This window comes from Apostichopus japonicus, chromosome 14 (assembly GCF_037975245.1).
Source record: "Apostichopus japonicus isolate 1M-3 chromosome 14, ASM3797524v1, whole genome shotgun sequence".
Lineage (NCBI taxonomy): Eukaryota > Metazoa > Echinodermata > Holothuroidea > Aspidochirotida > Stichopodidae > Apostichopus > Apostichopus japonicus.
Window position 1 is genome coordinate 25,854,365 of NC_092574.1, and position 25,976 is coordinate 25,880,340.

Consider the following 25,976-nt stretch of genomic DNA (forward strand, 5'->3'; position numbering starts at 1 on the left):
GACAATTCGTTGTTTATATGAGCATCCCGCGGTATACTGCTCAACTTTCAGTGACCGTACGGTACATGATGGCATGCGATGTAATAACCGATGCTTGCTTATATGATATTGATTTTAGCATGTTGAACGCGCGCGCGCGGAGCGCGCGAAAATGTTGGTTGTATTTTTTCGGGTAAGTCGTTACAGCTCCCTAAATCAAATTGGGTTCCTTCGTCTATGACTACACATAGACAGTTTTGAGGCTGTTCATCCTGGAACGCCATTTTTATGCTCACTGATATGATGTGATATATGCTGTTTGCTTAACAAGGGAGGGGCGAAGCCTGTAGGCAAACTATCTAAGTTGGCGCGAAGCGTACAAGAAAATTTTGGCCGAAAATGCCTCCCAGATCGCTGGAATGACACTTTGCATGCCTTGTAAGTTGCATCTGAACATTTTCTATTTCGAATTTACTAGCGATATCATAAAAAAAATATTCTCGTGGGGGGGGGGGGCGGCGGTCGCCTCATACCCGAAATGCGTCATGTTCCCCGACGACTCGGTCGAGTTCGAGACCAGCCACAGTTGGTTTCATAGCACAATTGCTTAATGCGTCCATACACACACACGCGTTATGGTAGACCATATACAGTATATATATATATATATATATATATATATATATATATATATATATATATATATATATATATATATATATATATATATATATATATATATATATATATATATATATATATATATATATATATATATAAATATATATATACATTAATGAGAGAGGAAAATGGAAACGTCAAAAATGGAGTTGTCGGTGTTAAGGGGTAGGGTGAGGCGCACGCCCCTTCCGAAATCCTCGATCCGTCACTGGCTACACGGCCATGTGTATATAATAGGGTTCAGCGCTGTAATGATGTCACTGTTCCTCTTTCTTTTCCCGGTGTCTCGGCGTTTATCTTCTACTCCCTCCTTTTCTCCTTTTTCTATCCATCTTCTTCTTTTTTTCCCTTCCTTCCTCTCCTCCTCCTCTTTTTTTCCCCTCTTTTTTCCCCTCTTTTTTCCCCTCTTTTCTTCTCTTCTTTTTTCTCTCCTCTTTTTCCTACCCGGGGGGCGCGAGCCCCCAACGCCCCCCCCCTGGATACGCGCCTGCATGCCGATTACTGAGCCTTATGAATACGCCTCACTGCTTAGGACTTAGGGCGATAGGCTACAATTAATTTTACTTGCAATTCAACGACTCTCTTGTAAGATGCGGCTGTCGTGTGTGCTGCCAGGCCACCTTGCAGCCACCACATTGAGGATTCTATACTTAGCATCACAGACTAGTTGCAAACTGATGCTGTAAACATATATAATGATAATAAACAACAGTACAAAGGAAATTGCTTTACAAGCAATATCACCACATTTATTGATTTTATTTGGCATAGTGCTTGGTGAGTTTGCTCATGAAAGTTTTGTTATCCTATGGGCACCATATATTCCATGAAATAATTTTTGTTTCAGTTATTGAATTTTTACAAAATTTGACGAGTAAGTGGGACCTATTTTGAAAGAGACCACTTAAACAATAACAATAAGAATCACTGCTCATCTTTTTGTTCTTGTAACTTATTGCATCGTTGATTTTTCATTCCTGGCAACAGTTGCCATGGTAACAGTTAATTTTCCTGCGTAACTACCATTCGGAGGGTCACCCATGGTGGGGTACCCTAGGGTGACCAGAAATCCATGACTGTGGGAGAGGTAAAACTGTGTTTGTGTGGGTTGGTGTGTGGGTCATTGTGTGGCTGGGTGTTTGTCATTGCTTGTGTGAGTCATTTGTGTGTGTACAATTTTGTCAATAACGCCTAAACGAGTGGGCCGAATTTGTTCAAACGTAGTGGAAAGGTAACCCAGGGTCAACCGTAGAAGTGGGTCTGTCACTAGTTTAGATAAACTCGAAGAAATAGAAATACATTAGGCATAAACCTACCTTTGCGATTCACATAGACATATTCAGTAGGTCCAAGAATCACACCATGGACTCTAACGTGGGTGCCATCTATCGCTCCTACAACATGTGGAAATCCTCGCACAGCCATGAAGGCCCTCTGGTTTCGTTGCAATCCATCAGGGGTTGTTGGACATTTTATGAATCGACTGCAGTCCGCAGAGAGCATTTGTCACTCGCCTGATAGCTCGACATGCCGTTGGCAATCTAACACCATTGGGCTAAGCATCTGCATGGGTCATCTGTCAGAGACCCATGCCCTAAGAACCGCAATGCAATAATAACCTGCAGGATTGGTGGTAGTGCTTGGTTTCGCTATATAGCATGCTGTAGTTGCTCCTGCAGCAAATCTATTATGTTCAGCTGGCATACAAGTCTGCCGACACGATACTTTGCATGCACTTGTTGGTCAGTCCAAAGATCCAGTGGGGTTAGTTCTGTCTCTAACTATTCTCTCCCTATGTAAAATACGTCGGTGTTCCCTCTCAGGCAGCCCAATAGCCATGTACATATTTGATATACAAGCTAACTCACACATACCGAAACATGTAAAACTAGCAATGTTTTTTGGACTTCAAATTTCCCGCCAAATTCATATGAGACACTTTGTTAGGTGTACTGAAGATTATTCTTAAAGTTAGAAACGATTTCAGTACAGAGATAATAATAATAATAAAAATAATAAAATTAAAAAAGATAATAATAATAATAGTGATGATAATAATTGTAATAAGAGATAGGAATGAATTCTTCTTAAATTTCTTTATAAAATAGGAAGATAGGAATGTTCCCAAAGTTTATAACAATTCACGTCTTAGGAGCAATTATTATAATTCCTAGGTTCAACATAGGAATATTCCTAACTTTTATGAAATAGAGCCCAGGTGACTTTGATCCGTATCAGTTACATGTGAACTTGTTTAATTTTTCACTGTAGGATCTGGTGGGGGGGGGGGGGGCTATAGGGGGCGGATGCCAGTGACACAAGAAGACTAAAACAAACACTAAAACTGTTCTCTACTTTATATCTTCAACGATATAATTTAACTCATCTCTCCTGACTTGCAACGAGCGATATAAAAGTGAACTCATTAAACGAAAATATAGAACTAACTTACAGCTAATTTACTCCCAGGAGAATCCTTAATTAATACCAAGTTTTCCCAAAAGATATAAAACAAAACATGAAACAGATCCGATTAAAACACAAACAAACACACACCCACAAATGGTGTAATTAACCGCTTAATTAAGTAAATTGTTAACAGGATTCCTCTCTACTTCCAGAAAGTAGGCGTCAACGATCTCCTCAGAGATCTCAAAGTTAGTACAGTCTTTGAATATGCGTTTCTCTTTTCCGGGTTTGAAGTAATATAGCCACGATTATGCGCTCTGCTAATGAAAATAACATTTTGTGAAGATGATGCTCTCCCTTGAAATGGCTTTAGCGAATATTTAAGCTATAAAATGATAAAGGTGTCGGTTTCCTCGTAAAATAATGTACAGTATGTCGACAGAATGATAAAACCAAAACTACGGTATGGAATGTTTCCCCGAAAGATAATTAGGGAGATAGTGAAGAACTTGATATGCATAGACTCCGGATGTGCGACCTGAATAATTTTCAGATGACATTGCAAAGGTCCTACCTGTAACGCGTAAAATTTGTCACAGGGGTTCTACTCGTAATGAGTAAGGTTGGCATGGTATATACATTTTTGAGTAGCCAAATTTGGAGAACTTAATATCATAATACATAAAATATAAATGTTTCTTATACGTCTTCTGCCATGCAAGCAGTTATTTTCGTTAAATATATATTTCCTTTCCTTATTTTTTTTTTAATTAAAAGCCAACTTACCATACCCCTACCAACATAATGGACTAACCTATAAGCTTCAGGTAAATGGACTATTGTATGAGTGGTTACCAATTTCTGTATCAAACACGACATATTTTAACATTAAAAGACATGTTAACTACATAATGTTATCAACATTTACTAATTGAATATAGTAACAAGTATAAATTTCATATTCCTTTGATAATTTTATTCTCAGTACCTTGACAAACAGTGCAGACTCTATGATTTTAGTCATAGCAGCCTTTTTGGAAAGCGATGGCCTAACGGTCGCTGGCCAAAGGATTTGTACCAACGAAGTCTAAGGCTTTGAGTACAGCGTTTCTGTATGTTGCCTTTCGTGCTTACACGTGATACTCTCCTATCCCATGATTTCCTTATTTCCCAGTCACCCTTCCAATAATCTCCTTTCGTGTGACAGGTTGACGATACAAAACAGGCCAAGTAGACGAGGTCAATTAACCAAGAACAAGGTTTAATGAGAGAAACTTAAAAAGAAACGCGTTAATATGAAAAAAAGTTAGAAATAAGACTGCAGAATTATAAAAGAGAGATGGAATGACATATGAAAATAAAACAATGTTATCCAGTCAACACCCTGGTTACAAGTGTAACCAGAATGATCCTATTATCCAACTGGTTGTAACCACATATCCTCCATTCTGATGGTCCAAATGTGGACCATTGAAAAACCTTGTTTTTAGAGAATCATTATTCGAGATAGGAATACACTAGAGAGCTTCCCATAGCTTTATTTTGCACATAAGACAGCCTGCATCAATAAACAAAATTTTTCCGAGGGGGTCACATGGTCTTTTTTCTTTTTTTTTTGTCTTCAAAGATTTGTTTACATTAAAAAAACCGGTCGTTTTGACCTTTTTTTTCAAAAAAGTATTGAGAACAGTGAAAACTTTCAAGTCAACTGCCCCTATCTCATACAACTAGCTAAGACATACAAGGAATCAAATCAGGAGCCTCACAGGCATATGTAGAGGGATGGCTCTATATTTGGAGAAAATATGTCAAAAAATACATTTTTTCGGTCTAAATTAGGGCCAAAACACGGAACATATTCCGGAAGTATTTCTCCAGAATGCCTCACCCTACAGAGTAGATTTTTAGCTCTCCAGAAGCGCCACACTGAAACGCTGGGCTACATAGAAAAAATTTAGCAATAGCGCCTTCACTTTGTGAGAAATCCATAGCAATTCAACTCGAGCATTTCTACGGTATAGAATTTCAGTCAGCCACAGTTGATATGCGTCGCGTCGTTAGGGTCAATGCAATCACTCACGTAATTGAAACGGTAACTATTTAGCACATATTATCATGGCTAAATACTTCTAAGAGGCGTTGGACCTTCTTTTTATGGGCAATTTGACCATCCAGCCGTTGGAGAAGAAGATTCTGACGATGAAATTCTGATACGGTAAGCCGCATAGTTGCACACTATGTATTGTTTATGTAGCGCAATTGGTATATATAGACTTACCGTTACGCGTGGCTACCATTGTATTACAGAATACATTTGTTTGTTTGGAGGGGGGAAAAATCAGTCATATTCCTCACATTCAAACATCAAATTATATTTTACTTATGAAATAACATGTCTTGAACTCATCAAACTATCAAAAGTCCAGCAAATTTCATCAAAATAATTTCAAATGGGCAAAAAAAGTACATTGTTTGTATCATAACCTCATTTGCATATTTACATATCTAATTAGCTTAATTATAAAAAAAAAATTAAAAAAATTAAAACCTCATTTCAATACCTATCTGTCAATACTAGGGTCCCTATTGACAAAAATGAACAGATTTTAAGTAATTACAATGTGTAAATATTTTCCTCCAGGGGTCAATGATATGGGGGGGGGGGACATGGTATGCAAGGAGTTAAGACTTCTCAGCTGATGTTTCCGTTGAACTCTAGGGTTATTTATCATCCATAGCAATGTTCTCATCCGTTCGATTCGACGAAACCTGATGTTTACCATGGGGCTTGATGACGTCACCGACATTCTCTTGGACAATTGCTTTCCTTCGGCGTCGAGATACTGTCGCCAATATACAATCTATGAATTCGAAAATGGTTACGATGCTAGCTCCACCGAATAGACCCATATATGCGCCAATGTCACCTAAAATTAAAAGAACCACAAGGATGGATAAAAATGGAAGACAAATGGAAAATAATAATACCGAAGTGAGGAATTACAATGGTTTGCTATGAAATAATAATTTCGTTTCTTTTAGTTTTTTTTTTTTTCACAACATGTATACAACAAAAAGTATCGAATACAGAGAGTTATGGAATGTGAAAGGAAGTGCATCAAGAAATCCCTGTGGGCTTATCTAGTGATACACTCCCTTTACATAGAGTACACAAATAACTTACAAAAAAAGAATGAAGAAAAGAACTAAGACAAAGAGAGGCAAAAGAAATGAAGGAAAGAGGAACCTCAATCTCAGTATAAGTAGAAGTAAAATCTCTTTAATTTGTATTTAAACGAATTTCGAAAAGGCAGTGTGACCTGTTATTAAGAAGCAAAGAATTCTATCTGATGCTTGTACGATGTCGATGGCAGTGGCGGAGCTAGGGGTATTGGTCAGGGGGGCGAGAATGTTCTGTAGGGGCGCTTTCGACACTATCTAAGCAGAGCGCCACCACAGGTTGGCGCGGAGCGTACAGAAATTTTTTGAGTAAAGATACTCCCTATAGATCGCTGGAAATGACCCTTTCCGGGCCTTGCTAATTTTCAGATAAACGAAGAATAAATAGGTGTCATCGCCATTTTGTCAGAAAATTACACCAATAAAATGTGACAAATGTCAATAGGTAGATGAGAGCGCAATAAAAAAGTCAATAATCGCGAATAAGTAATAAGTAGTGAAAAGCTGAAAAGGGCGCCAACGGTCCATATGAGTCCGTCGGGGGGGGGGGGCATCCGCCCCTGACTATATCGACGCTCCGCCACTGGTCGATGGCTATATTTTCCTACATTGGTGTGAATGCGATTAGGGCGTAAACTTTGTATGTGTCGTGTGTTCTGATTGTGAATGGCATGGTTGTGAACAAGGAAATTGTCGAAAGCAGGTGGGACCTGTCCATGAATAGCTCTATAGGCAAATGTGACTACATATACATTTATTAAATCAGGGAGCTTGCGGATGTTAAGATCTTTGAAAAGTTTACTTCTATGTTCATTGTAATTGACAAATAAAACGTGTCTACTTGCTCTTTTTTGAAGAACAAAGATTTTTTTCAGCATGTGTGACTGGTATCAGACAATACTAGTATGCAGTATGTAAACTGTGGTGCGATTAAAGTAAGATATAACGAACGCAAAATTCTCTTGGGTAAAACATGCTTAAGTTTTGAGAGAATGCCACAGCCCTTAGCAGTTAAATAATGGACGTAGCTACTTACTGTTTAGCATAAAATACAAACTGGAACAAAAGAATCATGACAGCTGTTTTTAACCAGAAATAAGCAACTCAAAAGAATCTTTGATTTCTTGTTCCATCTTTTCATTTGACCATTGTTATAGCAATAAGGTTCTTGCACTAATTTTGATGCACATATCAAGTGTAAACTTTATTCATAATATTTGAGGTTGGAATTACTAAGGTTTACAGAATTTGCAAAATGGATGCACATATCAAATATTAACTTCAACTATCCTTTATTAACATTGTCCTGCATGCCGTTTAAAGGAACGTTGCAAGGTATGAAGAAGGCATATGGCTCCAGAGGGTGGAAATGTATAGCCATGCAAGCGCCGCTACACAGCCCTTTAATTATCACTAGCAAATTATGAAACGCCAAAATGCATGAAGTTCTGAAAGCCTATCCATGTTCAGGCGGACGCTATATATATTCACTGATATATGGCTGATGTAAATAAAATATGTTGCTACTGTTAATGGACATATATACTCGGTATCAATTTACAAACTTGAGCAAGGTTAGAGCGTCTTTGTATAAGACGTATTGCAGAACCCCAAGTTACTGAATATTGCACACTGCGCATACCCCGCGCTAACTGCAGAAAGCTAAACAGAAAAACTAACAAATACTATGCTGATCTGTATACAAGGTAAGATACATGATATATGCATTATGTTGCTGTGTAAATACATGAATCGTTAACAACAGCGGCACATATCCATACCAGCTACACATTAAGGCACGTTACCGACATATGAGTAAACCAGTATGGACCCATGATCTTATACGGCATGGGTATATCTCTCTGAACACATGCATATCCGATGACCGTTTCGGCGTTCAATATACAGAAGGGCAGTAGAGTGGATGGTTTTTTGGATGAATGGAGTTACAAGATGTGATGGATTTTAAGTTACTTGAGAGGTGGACTCGAGATGAGAGTCAGAGATATTTCTATTTAGAAATAATGTAAAGATAAAATGAGTGGAAACGCTCAAATAGATTGTCTTAAAACGAAAGAATGGACTAGTAGCAAAATTAACTTCAAGATTTTCAAATTTCGTTCACTTGTCACATAAGTATAATATACATGTATGTTAGTTAAAAGACTTGCACAAGATGGCATCTCCAACATGTGTTCACTTAAGTAGCGTCCCCTATCATTTTTTAACTTTCCTTCCACACCCCCCCCCCACCGTTCCTTGGGCCTTTCACCCCTACTTTAAAACACACATGCCATACCTTTTGTCATTCGTGACTTTCTCAGTCCTGAAGGAAACTCTCTAAAATTGTACAGATTGAAAACATTCGATCCTAAACTTTTGATAGAATTCTATGTTGTGTCGATTCACTGACGTCACGATTTTAATGGCGTATGATTGGTCATGAGGGTATAAATTTAAAGAAACAAAGCCAAGAAATACTTGTATGCCGCTAATATCACACTTATAAATCAACATATGACTCAATTATTTCAACTGTGTAGGAAAAGTGACACACATAAAGTATAACTTGTTCCAAAGTTACTCTCCAATTTCAATTCGCTATGGCTTAAATTTTAATCCGTAAAAAGATTAATATCATTTGATTTATCTTCTAGAACGTCCGATGATATTTGTGACCATTGTTCTACAAAAAGGGAGGTCAGTTTAAATTGTAAAAGAATCATTATGTATGGACCGGGAGAGGAGAGGGGTGGAGGTGGGTGAAGAACTTACTCTGTAGGGCGAAGTAATCATAACTCGGGGTTTGCGACAGTTCTTCAATCCCAAGAACATCGAAAAATAAGTTCAATTCGAGTAAATTTGATCTGAGGAATCAAAAGAGAAAATTTTAATAAAGACAGAAATTTGACTTAAAATGTCAAGCGTTCGATTTTAAGAGGGGGGGGGGTAGAGGAGGGGGTAATTTAATACATATTGTCCTGAACAGCATAGAGTGAAGTTTGTCAGTTAAGCATTTTCGTAGGCAACGAATGATATATGTTTCTTTTTTTTTCTTCTTTTTTTAATTCATGACGTAATGTAAAATATTAAACCAGCTGTTTGTGTTTCCAATGTAACGTTTCATTATAAGGCAAAACATGAAATAAAAATATTGTAAACTTTTATGCATAATTGATGATTTCAAATGTTTTAATGCTTTTAGATCATCTAAGGATCTTCATATTTATTTTCTAGTTTTTGTTTCGTCCTTGCCCTATAGAAAAAATCCAAAATATGTATTAAATTAGATATATCAAATATATATTAAGCTTACCGCAAGAAATCTGTTGTCTTATTTAAATTATTTGCTATGTAGGTTGCTTCGAAATCTGAAGGCCACAGAGTGAACGATATTTTCATCTCATACGCCTCCTCCTTGCAAGGAAGGGGACACTCACACGATGAGCATAGATCCGTGATGTTATCTAATATGATAGTGACCGAAGTAACAAAGATCGTAATCTTCACATTGCATCATCACGCAATAAAACAATATAATCTGTTAATATATGCAATGGATAAAGAAGAAAAAGATGGAAAATTCACGGATTTCTAAAAGTTGTGACATGCACTGTAACTATGAGGGAGTCCCATAATAGATATACAAGTTTTCAAAGGATTTTTTTTTTTTTTGTATTTTTGGAGGTTATTAAGTTTGAAATTATATTTTCACACATTGAGGTGTATGTGTGTTATATGAGACAAGCGACATATGTCTCAAAAAGAAAGAAAACAATGCTTAGAAGTTGAAACCTAACCACTATTATATATGCTTACCAGGTATCCTACCATCAATATGTTAGATGTTAGCTTGGGCTACCATGCTTGTCACTTGAGAGAACAAAACATGTAAATAGCCTCCTACCGTTACAGTTTTGAATTTTTGTGTCCCGTTTCACGAACGAACTTTTAACATTTCTTTCCTCTTTAGAATGAACCTGGGCACGAAAAACCAAACAACAGAACGACTGATCCGCTCTCAACCCCAGCCCCCTTTACATCAAGACTGTGACTGTGTAATGATCGTGAGGAGTGTATTACGATTGCCCTACAAGGGGAAACATCATGATCTCAGACAAAATGTCGAGACTTACACATATTATTAGTCCCTAAGTTTAGCCTGCTAAAATAGATATAAAACTTTTCAAAAGTATACATTTTTGTTGGTGAGGTTATTAAGTTTAAAAATCTTGTTTTCATAGATTGAGGTGTACTACGTGTGTTATATTATACAAGGGTAGGCTATACCTCAATACCTAAATCTTGGAGAACGTTGAGTGCCTACCAAGGCTGATTGTTTAGGATAGGAGTAATACTGCAGACCTTTGATTTCTGCAGCTTTTGAACGGACTAAGCGTATATCCATACACATATATAAACATATTATTCTCATTGTTGTATGTTTACCAATCCATGACGTCACGCCATCTTGAGCGTTTATAAGGAATGACGTAACAAGTACAGCGCCAGATTTTAATATGCATCAAGGGGCACTGCATATATATTCAGTATTGGGTTTTAAACTTTTAAGTTTTAACGCTTCATCGATCTAAATATATGCAGAATATTACTATTTTACAACTATTAATAAAGACATTATCTTGCAACATTTTGCTTAACTTGGAAGAAAATGCAACTTACTTATTGCTGGGAAAACACATTCCAGAATTTCCCTTAAATTGCAGAGTCCTTCAGTACCTGTCAGTACCGAAGAAAAGAAAGCTTATAGGAAACAACATTGAAGCTGCAGTGAGAAAGTTTACCGTAGTTGGGTAATGAAGGAAATTCAGTTATTATGTGATTGCTTGACTGAAAAACATAATATAGGCATATGTGGAGAGTGTAATTGAGTGTGAATGCGTGAGGGGAAGGGGAGGTGTGGGTGGGTGGGTGGGTGAGGAGGTATCAGAAAAGGTGAGGAGTTTCGGGAACACGAGTGGAGATTTGTCAAGACAAAAACGAAAGGGGGGGGGGGGTATTTTTCTGGATTTGGGATATACGGTATATTATATTTATTGTAGAAAGGATGTGATGGAGAAAGATGAGTTTTTCGTGAGAGTAATAGTTCATATAGTAATCTGCTACATATCTTGAATATGCATAACCTGTATTTGCATAATCTGTTACATATGCATTCAATAGTTTTGTAATATATTACACATTAACATCCGTTCATTCGCTAGTATCCTTAGGAGACCGTATATGTGTTCTCTCTCTTCTTTTTCGAAGATATTTGGAAGGGAAATGCTTGCTCTCGTCAAAAAATATGAAATTTTTCTTAGAATATTCCATTAAATGTATGCCTATATAACTGTCATGAACTATACATACCTGGAAAAAAATAGTATCGACATCCACAATACGTTGTGATAAAGTCAGTTTGGCATTCATAAAAGCAGGCTTCAGCAGAATAATTGATTGAGTGTTTGAGTTTCTTATCGCCGACACAATTAGAACTATACGGAGGGGGCAGGTTTGTGCTCTGCAAGGAATGGATATACAAACTTGCAACTTAAGATTTACTTTGAAATACCACAAATAGTCTCTTTGATTCATATCGGGGCTTCTCAGTTCGGCCCGCGAAAAATGTTCAAGTCTATTTCAGTCTAGCCCCCGAAAAAACGAAGAAGAAAAAAACACAAACAAATATTTCATTAATCGAGGATACGAGTGATTAGGCGACTAAGAATAGTATATCCATATACCTCGGCCTAGCCTGTAGATTGTTAATCTGACTATAGTGGCCCTAACCAGGTCTTTTGCCTTGTCCCTTCAGAAAATTACTTGAGAAACCTTACATATTTAACATAAATTTACAACAAACGGAGCGACGGAACATCGTCAACATGAATTCATTGATTCGACATTGATTGTAGGTACACGTCATGTTATCTGCTTTGTAACATCAACACGTCCCTGCACTGTCAGCGTTTCTGCATATTGTATTGCTCATCCGCGTACGGCTTTATAGGGCCGAACAGAACCCACACTCTTACACGGTCTATACTAGACACTTAAGTGATATTACGTAATTATTACTCTACATTTGCATATAATCACACATTTTGCCTGGTGACCCCAATTTTCAACTATATCATCTCGGTCCGGGTAACCCTCCAGTGAAGGATGCTATGGCCTGGGAGGGGGGGGGAGGGGTATATGGGGAGGATATATTTGTGGTCACATTTGTGGTAACTAATTAAGCGTCGTAAAAATAACTGCTGATTATAACTATTATTAAACTCACAGTAATATCAAATATATAATTGATTTATACCCCACGCTAGACCTACATTGATGTAACTTACATTATATGTGAACATATACCACACTTTATATGCTACTTATATTGATATAACTTACATTAGCCTATATATGTACATAACACACATTATACTTACAGTGATATAACTTACATTATATGTGTACATAACACACATTATACTTACAGTGATATAACTTACATTATATGTGTACATAACACACATTATACTTACAGTGATATAACTTACATGATATGTGTACATAACACACACTATACTTACAGTGATATAACTTACATTATATGTGTACATAACACACATTATACTTACAGTGATATAACTTACATTATATGTGTACATAACACACATTATACTTACAGTGATATAACTTACATGATATGTGTACATAACACACACTATACTTACAGTGATATAACTTACATTATATGTGTACATAACACACATTATACTTACAATGATATAACTTACATTATATGTGTATATAACACACACTATACTTACAGTGATATAACTTATTCTGACAGATGTCTTGAAACCCGGGGAAGCAGAGATACCGAACTGACCGACTAGAGGGAATTGTCCTTTAGGATGTACGAAGATCTAACAGGAAAAGACATGAACAAAAGAAAGGTACAAATAAGCATACATACTTAAAGGAAGTTAAATACCTTCATTACCACAACACGTTACCCCTGTATACATATACCCACCATCACTCTTCTCCTCCCACTCGTCTAGCCTCCCCTCTACTTTCCAAGGCACATCCCCTCCCGCATGTTCATCTTTACAAATAATTCCACTACCAGAAAAGTTTGCTCAATGACGCATTATATACCCCTGCCTCTCCTCCTGTAAGATTTCATTTCTTTGGATTCAGTTGTAGGAACTCTTGACGTGAAATGAATGAATACCTTAAAGCCAGCACCCGTGTAATAACCCCAGAAATAGTCGTACTGCTCCGCCGATAGTCTCAATCGCAGCCCTTGAGAACTTCCAGCTTCGGTAACCATTAACTCCGAATTAGAAATCGAGTTAAAGGTATAGCACACCTGCGTATGGAAGAAACCAAAACACCTCCTATTATGAATTGGGGGATTATAAAATGACAATTCTGAGGGAAAAAATAATATTGAAAATATTCCTCTAAAGTCCACTTTCTTTGAAGATTTAAACAATAGAAGGCTCCTCTGACATAAATGTATATCTTGACGTTTCTTCACCGCCTATAGACTATTCGTATCTAGGCAAGACACGGAACGCCAAAAGGGCCACAGGAGATGATAATGATATTAGAATACATCATGTTAATATAAAGGTACTTGTGTATTACCACGTATGTAGACCGCCGCCAGTTCCTTTATACTATCATCTTCAACTATCGATTAATATCTGGCAGTATTTCAGTAAACAAGTAGGACTTTTAATAATACCTTATATATAATGGAGAACAAACCCCAATAAACTATAAGGGAAAGAATTAAGAGGATATTCCTTCGGCAAATGATTGTGCCAAGCTTATATAAATCACTCCTCGGGCTCCTATATTTCATGAAATAATAGAGTTTTAGGTCATTTAACAGGCAGCAAGATTTCTTTTAGCGTTTGCGCAATTGGAATCGGGTTTCCATGGAAACTTGTTTCATACCCCGAAATCGGTAATGACGGTGGTAAAGTTGTGCGCTCCACATGTTTCTTCCTGGTTCCATGTGCATTCTATTAACATATCATCTAGCTGGTGGGCCAGTTTTATGGCCACCTCCGTCATGTTCAAGTAGTCATCCATATCGTTGAGATCCCAGTCAATATCAACTGAATCACTGGTGGACAGAGATGTTAGAACCTAGAAGTAAAAAAAACATGTATTTAATAGAAAAGATGCAAGCATGCAGGTAATACTGGACTTTTCTTGCTATTTGATAAGCCTCCTGTGATGAACATGCGACGTATAGCCACATCCGCAAAATAAACAGTTCGAAGTTAGCGGGCAAAATAGCCGATAAAACCTTGGCCACTAACTGGACCAAACATTCGTAGATCCCACCACCACCCGCTCCATGTCTCTTGTCGAAGATATCATTATTTTAGCCAATGAACTAGATTTTAATGCTTTCGCAAAAGACACGCAACTTTACTTTCCGTGTAAAACTCTTTCAGGCTGGACATTCATACTTGAAATATGCATTGATAATATCCGTGTATGGATGGCAGAAAATCGATTTAGTACTAAACGATAGGAAAACAGAAGTGGTTCATTTCCACAGTAAATTCAGAAAGGATAAGAAAGAAAAAAACATCATAACCAATTTCAGAGTCGGTATATGACTCATGTTAAACCAGTCTCCGTTGTCCGAAACTTTAGGAGTGCATTTCGATGAACTTTTCTATCTCTGGTCATGTTTCAACAATGTGCCAGTCTGCAACATACTCGTTGTACCGTATCGGTTTAACTCGTTAGCTTTTATACCACAACAGCACAGAGAGATTGATTCGTGCATTTGTTACATCACACCTCAATTATTGTAATAGTTAACTGTATGGAACTTGAGCACCAGCAACTTGCACGTCTTTAAAGGTGGGATCGCTCGTAAATTCTGTACCTCCATGGTCCTTCACACCACCCGATTCAAAATATAATATTAATACTGCCCTCAACTGGTTCGTCGCTGTTGTCTCGTAATTTCTATTAGCAATCCCGTATTTACGGCTAGTAAGCAATAAACGGGTTTGGGTTACTAGAGCGGTGGCCTTGACGAAATTCCTGCATAGCTTCTTGTCTGCGGCAGTGTCAGTGGTGTGTGTGTAGTGTGCATAGAAAATTCAATATACTCGGCAGCACGTATGGTCACAGGTACTAGGAAGCTCAAACTCATCACTCCCATATACTGGTTGATCTTCACTGGCTACCTGTCTCCGCACGGATTGAATTCAAGTCTCTAGTCATTACATACAAGATTATAAATGGCACTGCTTCTCGATATAAATCTCAGCACTATGGTCAGTCGTGCGGCTCTTCCCGGGCATTGGCAGATTGCCAATCGTACCGGACAGAGGAACAGGAACAGTCTGTGGAGGTCCGGCTGGAGCCTAGCAGCTTCGTCCAGAAAACTTTTGGTGTACGATTGTTTGCTTACTTTGCACCAGATCTCTAGAATGCACTAACTAAATGACATTAGGACAGCACCATCATTAATTGTGTTTAAATCACTTCTAAAACACACCTTTTTTGGAAACATTTTGCATTCGTGCATTATAGGGATCTTGTCATGTTGTTTTTATTATTGTTTTAGTCATTTATATATTCTCTCAAGCACTTTCTGTACAACTTGTCAACGTCGACAATTTTTATCGCTGTTTTAATATTTTATTTTACCGCTGTATCAACTTTATACTTAATGGTCAAGTGCTTCGAGATCATATTTTATTTAAGGTGCTATATAAGAATAAAATGATTATTAAAAATGAGTATTATGTCACTATATATGGCAACTTTGTGGCGATGGAAATGTAACATAGGGTATCGCTGATATAAATGAAGCAACTGTACAAGAGGTGGTTATGTACGTGATTGGGAATGAGGTGGACTAGGGTGGGTGTACACTGCTTAAAGGGGTGCGTATGATGTGTAAATGTATCTATTGAATTGATATCAGTATGACGATATATAGTTAGTAGTACATCGTCCATAAATTATGGAGAGAAATTTCCAACACTATAATTTACATTTCAGGTGGAACCCCCAAGCTCTTTCTCTCTCTCTCCACCTCTCTCCTCCTCTCTCCACCCCTCTCTCTCTGTCTTCTCTCCCTACCCGCACCCCAGCCTTACCCCTACTGACCCCACTCACCAAAAAAAGGTTTAAAATGTCGTTAAAATGAATTGTTTAATTTTAAGGAATTCGACAGAAAAATCTTTACCGAACAAAAGGTCCTGCGTAAGAATTTGATGTTCATGCTATTTGTGCTATGAAAATGTAATTTTTACTTACTTCTCGCAAAAGAGTATAATTCTGCAAATGTGATTTTCGAAATTGGTTGTAATTACAAATTGTGACGGCAGGGAATTCTAGATTATTGACATAGTTGAACATAACGGCTGTAGAAATTGGATACGAAAAGTATTTGGTCAATCCGTTGACAATTCCATAAGCGAGCCAGACAGCCAAGCACACCAGCAAAATCAGCCAGCATATTCTGTAAATCAAAATAATTTAAAAAAGAGAGATAAATAATATAAAATAATTTTAAACTAATTCGTTAATACCGTATCTCCAAGTTTATAATTAAACTCGGCAACAGAATGTTGACAATCATGTTTCTTTATTGTTACTATAAATTGGGTACTTTAATTGTTCGTTTTCCCTTTTTTTTTTCTTCCATTAAGGCCCGGTCACACTACAGCGATATTTTATCGAAATACGGTCCGATTTTTCCGATTTAAGGCCGAAGAGTGAGGTTTGTGGTAGTGAATGTAATGAATGCAGTAGAATATTCGAATACCTACTTCAAATCTGAGGGGTTCTAGAACTGACTACATTCTGAAGTGACGTCACATCGAAAAGCGATAAAAATCGGAAGAGAAATCGGATAGCTAACCGATAAAAGGAAACGGAGTCAATATCAAAAGTTAGGAGAGGGCTATTCCACATCGGAATGGCTCAACAGATAGCAAATCAGGTCCTTTATCACTGTGGCTAGAAGACCCGAACGAAAAACTGTCTGTTTCGATTCCTCTGGGAAAATCGGATAGTATTCCGATAAAATATCGGTATAGTGTGACCGGGCCTTTACAGAAAAAAAAAATGTCTTCGTTTCAAAATAATCAGACTGAGCATTCGTTTGATATTTTTCTTTTATTATTGTCAAATTTTGTCGGTGGTGAATATTTACTTTTCCATGTTTTTTTTTAAATTACCTCTATCTTTATGAAAGATAGATGAACACACTAAAAAGAATCATAGGATATGTTTTCCCATAGACGTAAAAAAAAAAAAAGTTTTAAGTTAAGATAATTAAATATTGAGAGCAACTGGGCCCCGGTTTTACATAGTAACCCGAGAATGAGAGCAGAAATAGCTGTATATGAATAATGGTTATAAAATGGTAATAATGCAGGTATAGAAACGAATATTCGGTTGATTCCATGGCAACCTACGAAATTATACATTGGCAAGTTAGAATAGAACTGTGGTCCGAGTATTTGATTATAGAAGGGGCGGGGCTTCCTGACAACCGTTTCTTGTCGGGTAGGGGAAGTGGAGTTGGAACCTTCTAACACGGTGTAGATGACCGCTCGCTACGTACCGTGCAGTAAAGGGGCGGGGGGGGGGGGCGTCCTGACAACCCGTTTCTTGTAGTGTAAGGGGTAAGACAGCATACATTATAGCACGATGTACAAGCCCATTCGCTATATCGTATACAGTCAGGGGAGGGGGGGGGGTCCGTCAGTTTACCTTCTAGCACTATGTATATGCCCATTCGCTATATCGTAAAGTTAGGGGGGGGGTTGTTCCGACAACGATTCTTGTAGTGTTAGGGGTGAGACATATATACCTTTTAGCACGATGTAATATGCCCATTCGATACATGTATCGTAAAGTAAAGGAAGGGGGGCGGGGTTCGACAAACGTTTCTTGTAGTGTAAGGGGTAAGACAGTATACCTTCTAGCACGATGTATATGCCCATTCGCTATATCGTAAAGTTAGGGGGGGGGGGGGTTGTTCCGACAACGATTCTTGTAGTGTTAGGGGTGAGACATATATACCTTTTAGCACGATGTACATGCCCATTCGATACATGTATCGTAAAGTAAAGGAGGGGGGGGGCCGACAAACGTTTCTTGTAGTGTTAGGGGTGAGACAGTATACTTTATAGTACGATGTACATGCCCATTCGCTATATCGTACAGTCAGGGGAGGGGGGGGGGTTCCATCAAACGATTCTTGCAGGGTTAGGGGTAAGACAGTATACCTTGTAGCATGATGTATATGTCCATTCGCTATGTATCGTAAAGTTAGGGGGGGGGGGTCCCGACAACGATTCTTGCAGGGTTAGTGGTGAGACTATATGCCTTCTAGCGCGATGTATATGCACATTCGCTATATCGTAAAGTTAGGGGGGGGGGGGTGGTCCCGACAAACGATTCTTGTAGTGTTAGGGGTAAGACAGTATACCTTGTAGCACGATGTATATGTCCATTCGCTATATCGTAAAGTTGGGGGGGGGGGGGGTTGTCCCGACAACGATTCTTGCAGGGTTAGTGGTGAGACTATATGCCTTCTAGCGCGATGTATATGCACATTCGCTATATCGTAAAGGAAGGGGGGGGGTGGTCCCGACAAACGATTCTTGTAGTGTTAGGGGTAAGACAGTATACCTTCTAGCACGATGTATATGTCCATTCGCTATATCGTAAAGTTGGGGGGGGGGGTTGTCCCGACAACGATTCTTGCAGGGTTAGTGGTGAGACTATATGCCTTCTAGCACGATGTATATGCACATTCGCTATATCGTAAATTTAGGGGGGGGGGGGTGGTCCCGACAAACGATTCTTGCAGGGTTAGGGGTGAGACAGTATACCTTCTAGCACGATGTATATGCCCATTCGATACATGTATCGTAAAGTAAAGGGAGGGGGTGGTGGTTTCGACAAACGATTCTTGTAGTGTTAGGGGTAAGACAGTATACCTTCTAGCATGATGTACATGCCCATTCGCTATGTATCGTAAAGTTAGGGGGGTCCCGACAAACGATTCTTGCAGGGTTAGGGGTGAGACAGTATACCTTCTAGCATGATGTATATGCCCATTTGCTACGTATCGTACTCCATGTAGAGTTGTTTCTTCAGCAAATCGGCTTGCCCTGGATTTGGTCACCTCATTGCGTTGTGGTCCCCGGTCGTTCATGAGGCCGTTACTTTCATGTGAAAAGCTGCAATCTAGACAATTCACGTAAGATAAGTTTAAACTTTAATGGTTTAAAGTGGCATCGTATCATGGCCTAAAACTTGGTATAAAATTACGGCAATGCTTTAAAATGGTAAACAAACAAACTAAAAGCATTTGGAAATTCTCTGAGAGTTTTGTAAGAGTTGTTTCATTAATATTCATCGTTCTGATACTCCAGAGGGTTCCTAAAGGTCATTACAGAGATTGAAGATGAACCATACAAAACGTTCAAGTTAGGCTCCGTCAGCTTTTTTCTTTCTTTTATTTTCTCACACAACAAAGAACTGAGTTGACTAACTATATTACAATATAGACTGAATACGTAATGCCCTAATAATTTTATACAATTTCTTCTTAATATAGTATATAAACTGTCCTTGATTTCATGGGAGAAATAGATATACATACTTACCACAGGCCATTTATTCAGTACAGCGATCTCTGCAAGGTTTTCTTGCACATGGGTAATATTGATGATGGTGGTCTTAAGACACCTGTGCGTGAAATATAATACATGTCTTTGGTGATATTTGTTAACATTCGAGAAGAATGTCATACCAGACTTTTAACCCGGGTCCGTATTATATATATGAGGCAAATATTTTCGTATTGCATCTATTCATTTAGTGAAGAAAAGCTGATGAAGGACGCTAGTGAAGGACAGCTAGTGAAGGAAGCTAGTGAAGGAAGCTAGTGAAGGAAGCTAGTGAAGAAAAGCTGATGGAGGAAAATTCCAATTTATTTTTTAAATCATTACTCCTTATTTGTCAATTATGAGTCATATCTTATTTCTCTGATTTTCTCTAATAATATTTTCTTTTGGAGTAAACGTGGATTTTCGTGGATTATGTTATATTATATATATATATATATATATATATGCCTATATATATATATATATAGGCATATATATATATATATTATTCATTGATTACTTATTTATTAATATATATATTTATTAATATATATATATATATATATATGCCTATATATATATATATATATAGGCATATATATATATATATTATTCATTGATTACTTATTTATTAATTTTTGACAGTAAACGTAAGTACGACTATTAACAGCCACTCGTTCGATTCCATTTGATACATTATTAACGGTGTACCGTGGGGATTGCGCCATAATAAATTACATTATGATTGATGAAATTTCCGTCACACTTTAATATGAGTTTATGACAGATTGGATTGGTTCCTCGCGCTCATGTTTGAAGAGAGCAAACAACTGCTGCTGGATCAACATATATATTTATTTCCGAATTATCGCAAAAAGGCCATCTTGTGCTTATTTTCAAAATATTTCAAGACAGTTTGTGTCCAATTATAAGGATAATCGTATACCTGGTATTTTACATTTCAATGAAATTGATACTTTATGCATACAATGCCAATCTCAATACCTTACAGTTTCCCATTTCACTGGAACACTCTTAGTAAATTTGTGTTGAAAACATCTCCTTACCCCTTCAGTAATCTACAAGCTACCAACAGGAATTTGTTGAAACTTGTTTCGTTGGATAAGATTCTAAATACTAGTAGCTTATTAACTTCTATACGAATAAGTAAAGAGTTAAATTCTGTGAATAAATCTAACTGAAGAATTTCGTTTTTCCTTTTCATGTGTATCGTAGAGAGCGCATGGTCAAGATATACGTATGTGGAGATGGGGGGGGTAGCGGGGGGTGGAAGGGGATGGGTAGTGGGGGAGGGAGTAGTGGAGGAGGGGATAGTGTGGCCTTCTGTCAAGCATTAACATAACAAGATGTTTACAGAAGCAGGGGCGTCAACCATGGAGGACAGGGGGACACGTCCCCCGCTTTCTGAAGGGTTGGGGACACAATATCAATGCCGCCCTCCACCCAGGGTTAGTGATTGACTCGTGTAGTCGCTATGCCTATCAGGTTCATAATGAGTCGTTTATCTCATAAAGGGAGCTCAAACATTGTGCTATGAGATAAGTAGTTATTAATGTTTTATTCTCATGTGTTCAACCCGCCGATGAAAGAGAGACCGTTTCAACTGCATTGAAGTAAGAATTACGTATTTCATTTACAGCGTAAATTAAATGAGGAACCGTGCCCATAAGTCGCTGAGGCTATCTGCTAAGCCTGGATGCTAAACTGCAAGTCATGTTGTTGTTATAACCATGGTACCCAGTTGACCTCAATTTACTAATTTAGTTGTTACGAACATCTGTTTACAAAATATTTTATATGTGCTCAAGTTAACTGATGCTAAGTACAGGACCGTAGCCTGCGGGAGGGGGGTATCTACCCCCCCCCATCCCCCTCCGAGAGTTCCACTTCCTAAAGCCTGCGATATGAATGCCTGGACAGTATCCACTATTTCATTCAGTTATATAGTATTCATATCATTCATTCTGATGTCATTAGTCAGTAGTGTATAACGTCAAGACTCTAGGCACGTATTGTAGGAATGGCGTTCAAACAGAACACAAGGTACGTTCTAAGAAAGGTCTCACAAAGAACCTGGACATAGAAAACCAAACAACCGAACGACTGATCCGCTCTCAACTCCAGTCCCCATGCATGTAGACTGTGAGTGTGTGATTATCTTCAGGTGTGTATCACGATTCCCCTATAAGAGGAATATAATGCTAAACAGTGTATTAGCCAGAAGGCTTCTCATCACGTATATGCACGATCGCCATGGGCGGCGATCATGGGGGGGGGGACGGGGGGCATGTCCCCCAATAATTAAGGTGGGGGATATAGTATCTAATATCCCCCCCCCCATATTTGGTGGCATAGGTTTTTTTTTAGCATATCGTTTGTATTTTTTTTATGATATCGCTAGTAATTTCAAAGTAGAAAATGCTTTGATGCAACTTACAATGCCTGGGACTCAGTGCCATTTCCAGCGATCTGGGAGGCATTTTCGGCCAAAATTGTCTTTTGCGCTTCGCGCCAACTTATAGTGGCGCTACGCTTAGATAGTTTGCCTGCAAGCTTCACCCCTCCCTTGCCAAATCCCTCGCAAGGCGCCTGTCTAACCGTGTCACAATTTGTTACTATATATGACCGAAAGTTATTTTTACTTTTTTTTCGAAATGAATAGCTAATAAAGTTTTAAGAGTTATAAGTCGTTATAAGAGGTTTTAATCTGAATTTTCGAAAATTCCTTGACCAACATTCTTCATCATACTTCCCTCTACTCGTGCAATTTTGACCGGTCTGTTAGGGGTTGAAGGTTTTTTTTTTCTATATTGGTTGTCCATAGACGAAATTTTGTGCAACATTATGGGTATGTTTTGAAGTGAATTTATTATTCAAATTCTGAACAAATAATGGGCTTAAAACCTTGAAAAGTGGGGCTGACGGGTATTGTGCGGTGTTACGGAGAATTACATACGAAAGCAATGGTCCACAGGAGATGCGATGAGGTCGAACATGATGTGTGAATGGTGACAATCTTGAAAGGGTAATGAATGGAAAAAAAAAACTATTGGGAAAAACTTGGTTCTCAGGCAAAAGTGTAAATCTGGTTGGTCATTTTCAAGCCCGAGAAGTGCCATTTCCGGTGATCTGGGGGCTATCAAAACCAGAAATTTTCTTGAACGCTGCGCGCCAACCAATGGTGGCGCTCCGCTTTGATAGTAATTCGCCTGCATCCAAGCAAATACCCCCCCCCCCCCCCAATATTTGAAACAAATCTACGCCCCTGACGATCGCGGAGGTGATCACCGTGCATGCGTTTTAGTTTTCACGAGTTTTGTTAGAGTAACAATAAATGTAGAAAGCTCCTAATTTAACCTGCGTGAACAGTGTAACAGTTTAACGTAAAACTACTGTTCATTAATTTAATTATTACTCCTATATGTTTTAGACATGCCTATCAGTTTCATTGTTAGCCCATATATCAGTATCCACATGTTCTAACTAAGAATATTGAGGCACAGTCCTCTACCCGGCCCACCCACTCAGCTCATTTGCGCCCCTCCCCTACACCCCCCCAATACCCCAAGTAGGTCCCTTTTGGCACGTAAAGCAAATAATGGTAACCGTTCAAACTCCAACAATTAGTTTACACCTGAAGTCCCCATTTGGCTTTCCCTCGGCATATATAGCCTACTGCCACCATAAGAATGCCCTCGCGTGCTTTATATATTCAGTTACCTGTGTAACAATGAATAAAGCAGAGCTTATCCAGTAGCGTGACGTCCTATATTTCTACAAAGTGATTTTACCGATTAATAAAACTTTTCTAATTAACCTTTTTTTTTAGTGCAAATTTATTAAACGTGATATCTCAAAATAAGAATGTTTAGATGCAATTTACAGGGCCTGGGAAATGCAATTTGCGGCAATCTAGGAGGCGTTTTTGGAGGGAAAAAAATACTTGCTACGCTACGCGCCAACCGATGGTGACGCTCCGCTTAGATAGTGTCATGATGGTCCCTTCTGCTAAAAATATCTTTAAGAAGGCCCTGGTATATACGCACGTCAACAGCATCCCTATGTAACATTTGGACGATATATGTTTCTCAATGTTCCTCAACTAACCCTAGAGATTCTAAACAGCCTACGGCCCTGAAGTATCTTTACTTTATAGGTTGTAATGTTTCCGATAAAGTGAATGTGTCCAGTTAATGCAGCAGTGGCTTTTTAAATGTACATATATAATACCATATGTGTGCATGTTGTGAACATCTGTGAAACAAGATGATTTTATTCGTGTGTGCAAAGTTTAAGAATATTTCCATTTTTGGTTTAAGTGTCAATTTTATTAATCATGATAAAGGGCCTACGTCAAACCCGGATGTTAAATAGATAAGTCTTCCTTAAGTTAAGTCTAATCACTTTTCAGATGTGACTATTGTTAAAATATGTTTATTACTGACATATCAATTCAGGGACCAAATAGAAGCAAACTTGAAGATTTCTCGATGCTTCGCACTCCACCCAATAAAGGATTTGTCGCGACACTCCTTCAGTTTATCCATGTTCAGTCATTTATGCAACCCATCCCCACCCCACCCCCACCACCCAGTGGCGTCACCAGACTTTTCAGTCTGGGGGGGCACAGGGGGGCACCAACATTTGATGGGGGGCACTTAGGTGGATACGGATTGCCGTCCTGGGGGAGGGGTCTAAGGGGAGAGGGTGCCCCTCCAGGTGCGGCGGAATGGGAAAATTAGTGGGGGGGGGGGCTAATGTGTAGAGACTAAGCGGAGCGCCACCATCGGTTGGCGCGGAGCGTACAAGAAAATTTTGGGTTTTTCAAACCCCCAGATGGCCGGAAACGGCACTTCCCGAGTGTTTTATGCTGCGAATACGTAGCCCTAAAATATGGGTCTCAAGCCTGCAATTTCTCAGATTGCACGTAAAAGTCTGTAAAAACATTGTAATTTGTATATTCGATGGTGTTTTAAGAGAGTAGCTATTACTCGTAGTGTACTCGCAAAGACGTTTTTGAGTGTAGTAAGGGGATGTTGGAGAACTGGCTGAAATGAAGCAAGTCATTGGCCTAAGACAGGGTTGTCCAACCTTTTGCAGAGGAGGGCCACATGGAATGATTATGATGAAGGAGGGGGCCGCATGAACCCTACGCTCGATTTTTTGCCCAAAGCCCAAGGCAACACAATGTGAGCACTGCGCGCGGAGCGCACTGATTTATTTCCTTCCTGATAAAACAGATGAATAAAGTTCCCCTCCCCCCTCCGCTGAGAGAGTGTCACACCGTAGAGCATCTCTGGCGGGCCGGACGCAACCCTGCGGGGGGCCGGACTGTGGCCCGCGGGCCGTAGGTTGGACAACCCTGGCCTAAGACGAAGTTGTGTTGCGCTTACCGGTACTCACACTCACTGCTTCCACTTTTCACGGGGCTTGAAGACGCGGTTGGGGTGACAATGTGGTCTATAGCCAGGGGACGGGCCGAGGGTCCCCCCAGCATTTACTAAAATTATTACACCTATATAGTATACGTGTGCATCGGACAGATCGACAAGTATGCATTGAAAAATGGGCAGATGCACGTTTCGGAGCCTTGGTAAATATTGGGGGGGGGGGCCTTATCATGCATTTGCCCCCTCAACTTTTTCATTGGGGGGGCTGAGCCCCCCAAGCCCCCGGTTCCGCCGCCACTGCCCCCCTACCCTTTGGAAAATTTTCGCATACGGAGGGCTAGATGCAAAATGCTGCCACATTTGATGCTAAATTCGATCTGAAGATATCTCCAGAAATTGCTATTTTTGAGGTAATGATTTTAACAAGGCGCAGAATTTTGCAGAGGATATGAACCACATGCTGTCGATGTTATGCCTAACCCTATATCAATAGAACCTACATTTGTTGAATTAATGTGTGCATGACCCCGACTCCTTTCTTGTCCTCGTTTTCGCCCATTATCTATTAATATGTAACAGGTTCCAGCATCGTTATTGGCTCCTATCAGGGATCTCACCATGCAATCCAAAG

General features: G+C 38.9%; 2 protein-coding genes and 1 long non-coding RNA gene across 4 annotated transcripts in view; 1 reads left to right on the forward strand and 2 right to left on the reverse strand.

The window, feature by feature from the left end:
* Positions 1-789: 789 nt before the first annotated feature.
* On the reverse strand, positions 790-2,850 carry LOC139979422 (putative nuclease HARBI1). The gene is made up of 2 exons (XM_071990194.1): positions 1,969-2,850; positions 790-1,342 (listed from the first exon to the last, which is right to left on the reverse strand). Exons 1-2 carry the CDS (start codon positions 2,161-2,163, stop codon positions 1,232-1,234), a joined length of 306 nt encoding a protein of 101 aa, XP_071846295.1. The 5' UTR covers positions 2,164-2,850; the 3' UTR covers positions 790-1,231.
* Positions 2,851-5,144: 2,294 nt separating this feature from the next.
* Positions 5,145-10,923, forward strand: LOC139979424 (uncharacterized). Its single transcript, XR_011797152.1, has 3 exons — positions 5,145-5,284; positions 5,808-6,061; positions 10,223-10,923. It is a non-coding gene; the product is annotated as an uncharacterized lncRNA (long non-coding RNA).
* LOC139979420 (acid-sensing ion channel 1C-like) overlaps positions 5,283-25,976 on the reverse strand; it is a 38,159-nt gene continuing 17,465 nt past the window's right edge. Inside the window, exons 2-12 of one of the 2 annotated variants that reach the window (XM_071990190.1) lie at positions 19,932-20,013; positions 19,356-19,509; positions 16,561-16,765; positions 14,221-14,415; positions 13,487-13,624; positions 13,077-13,175; positions 11,623-11,773; positions 10,933-10,989; positions 9,566-9,716; positions 9,025-9,116; positions 5,283-5,996 (exon numbers count right to left, since the gene is read on the reverse strand). In XM_071990190.1, the coding sequence (XP_071846291.1) occupies positions 5,791-5,996; positions 9,025-9,116; positions 9,566-9,716; positions 10,933-10,989; positions 11,623-11,773; positions 13,077-13,175; positions 13,487-13,624; positions 14,221-14,415; positions 16,561-16,765; positions 19,356-19,509; positions 19,932-19,941 (1,458 nt within the window). In that variant the 5' untranslated portion in view covers positions 19,942-20,013 and the 3' untranslated portion in view covers positions 5,283-5,790. The remainder of the gene's footprint in view (positions 5,997-9,024; positions 9,117-9,565; positions 9,717-10,932; positions 10,990-11,622; positions 11,774-13,076; positions 13,176-13,486; positions 13,625-14,220; positions 14,416-16,560; positions 16,766-19,355; positions 19,510-19,931; positions 20,014-25,976) is intronic. The other variant, XM_071990189.1, reaches the window with a different exon arrangement.

Coding starts and splice junctions, on each gene's coding strand:
- LOC139979422 (XM_071990194.1), bottom strand. CDS start 2,163: ATGCTCTCTGCGGACTGCAGTCGATTCATAAAATGTCCAACAACCCCT. Junction 1,343..1,968: donor TGAATCGCAAAGGTAGGTTT/ATGCCTAATGTA, acceptor ATATATGTTTAC/AGCATCAGTTTGCAACTAGT.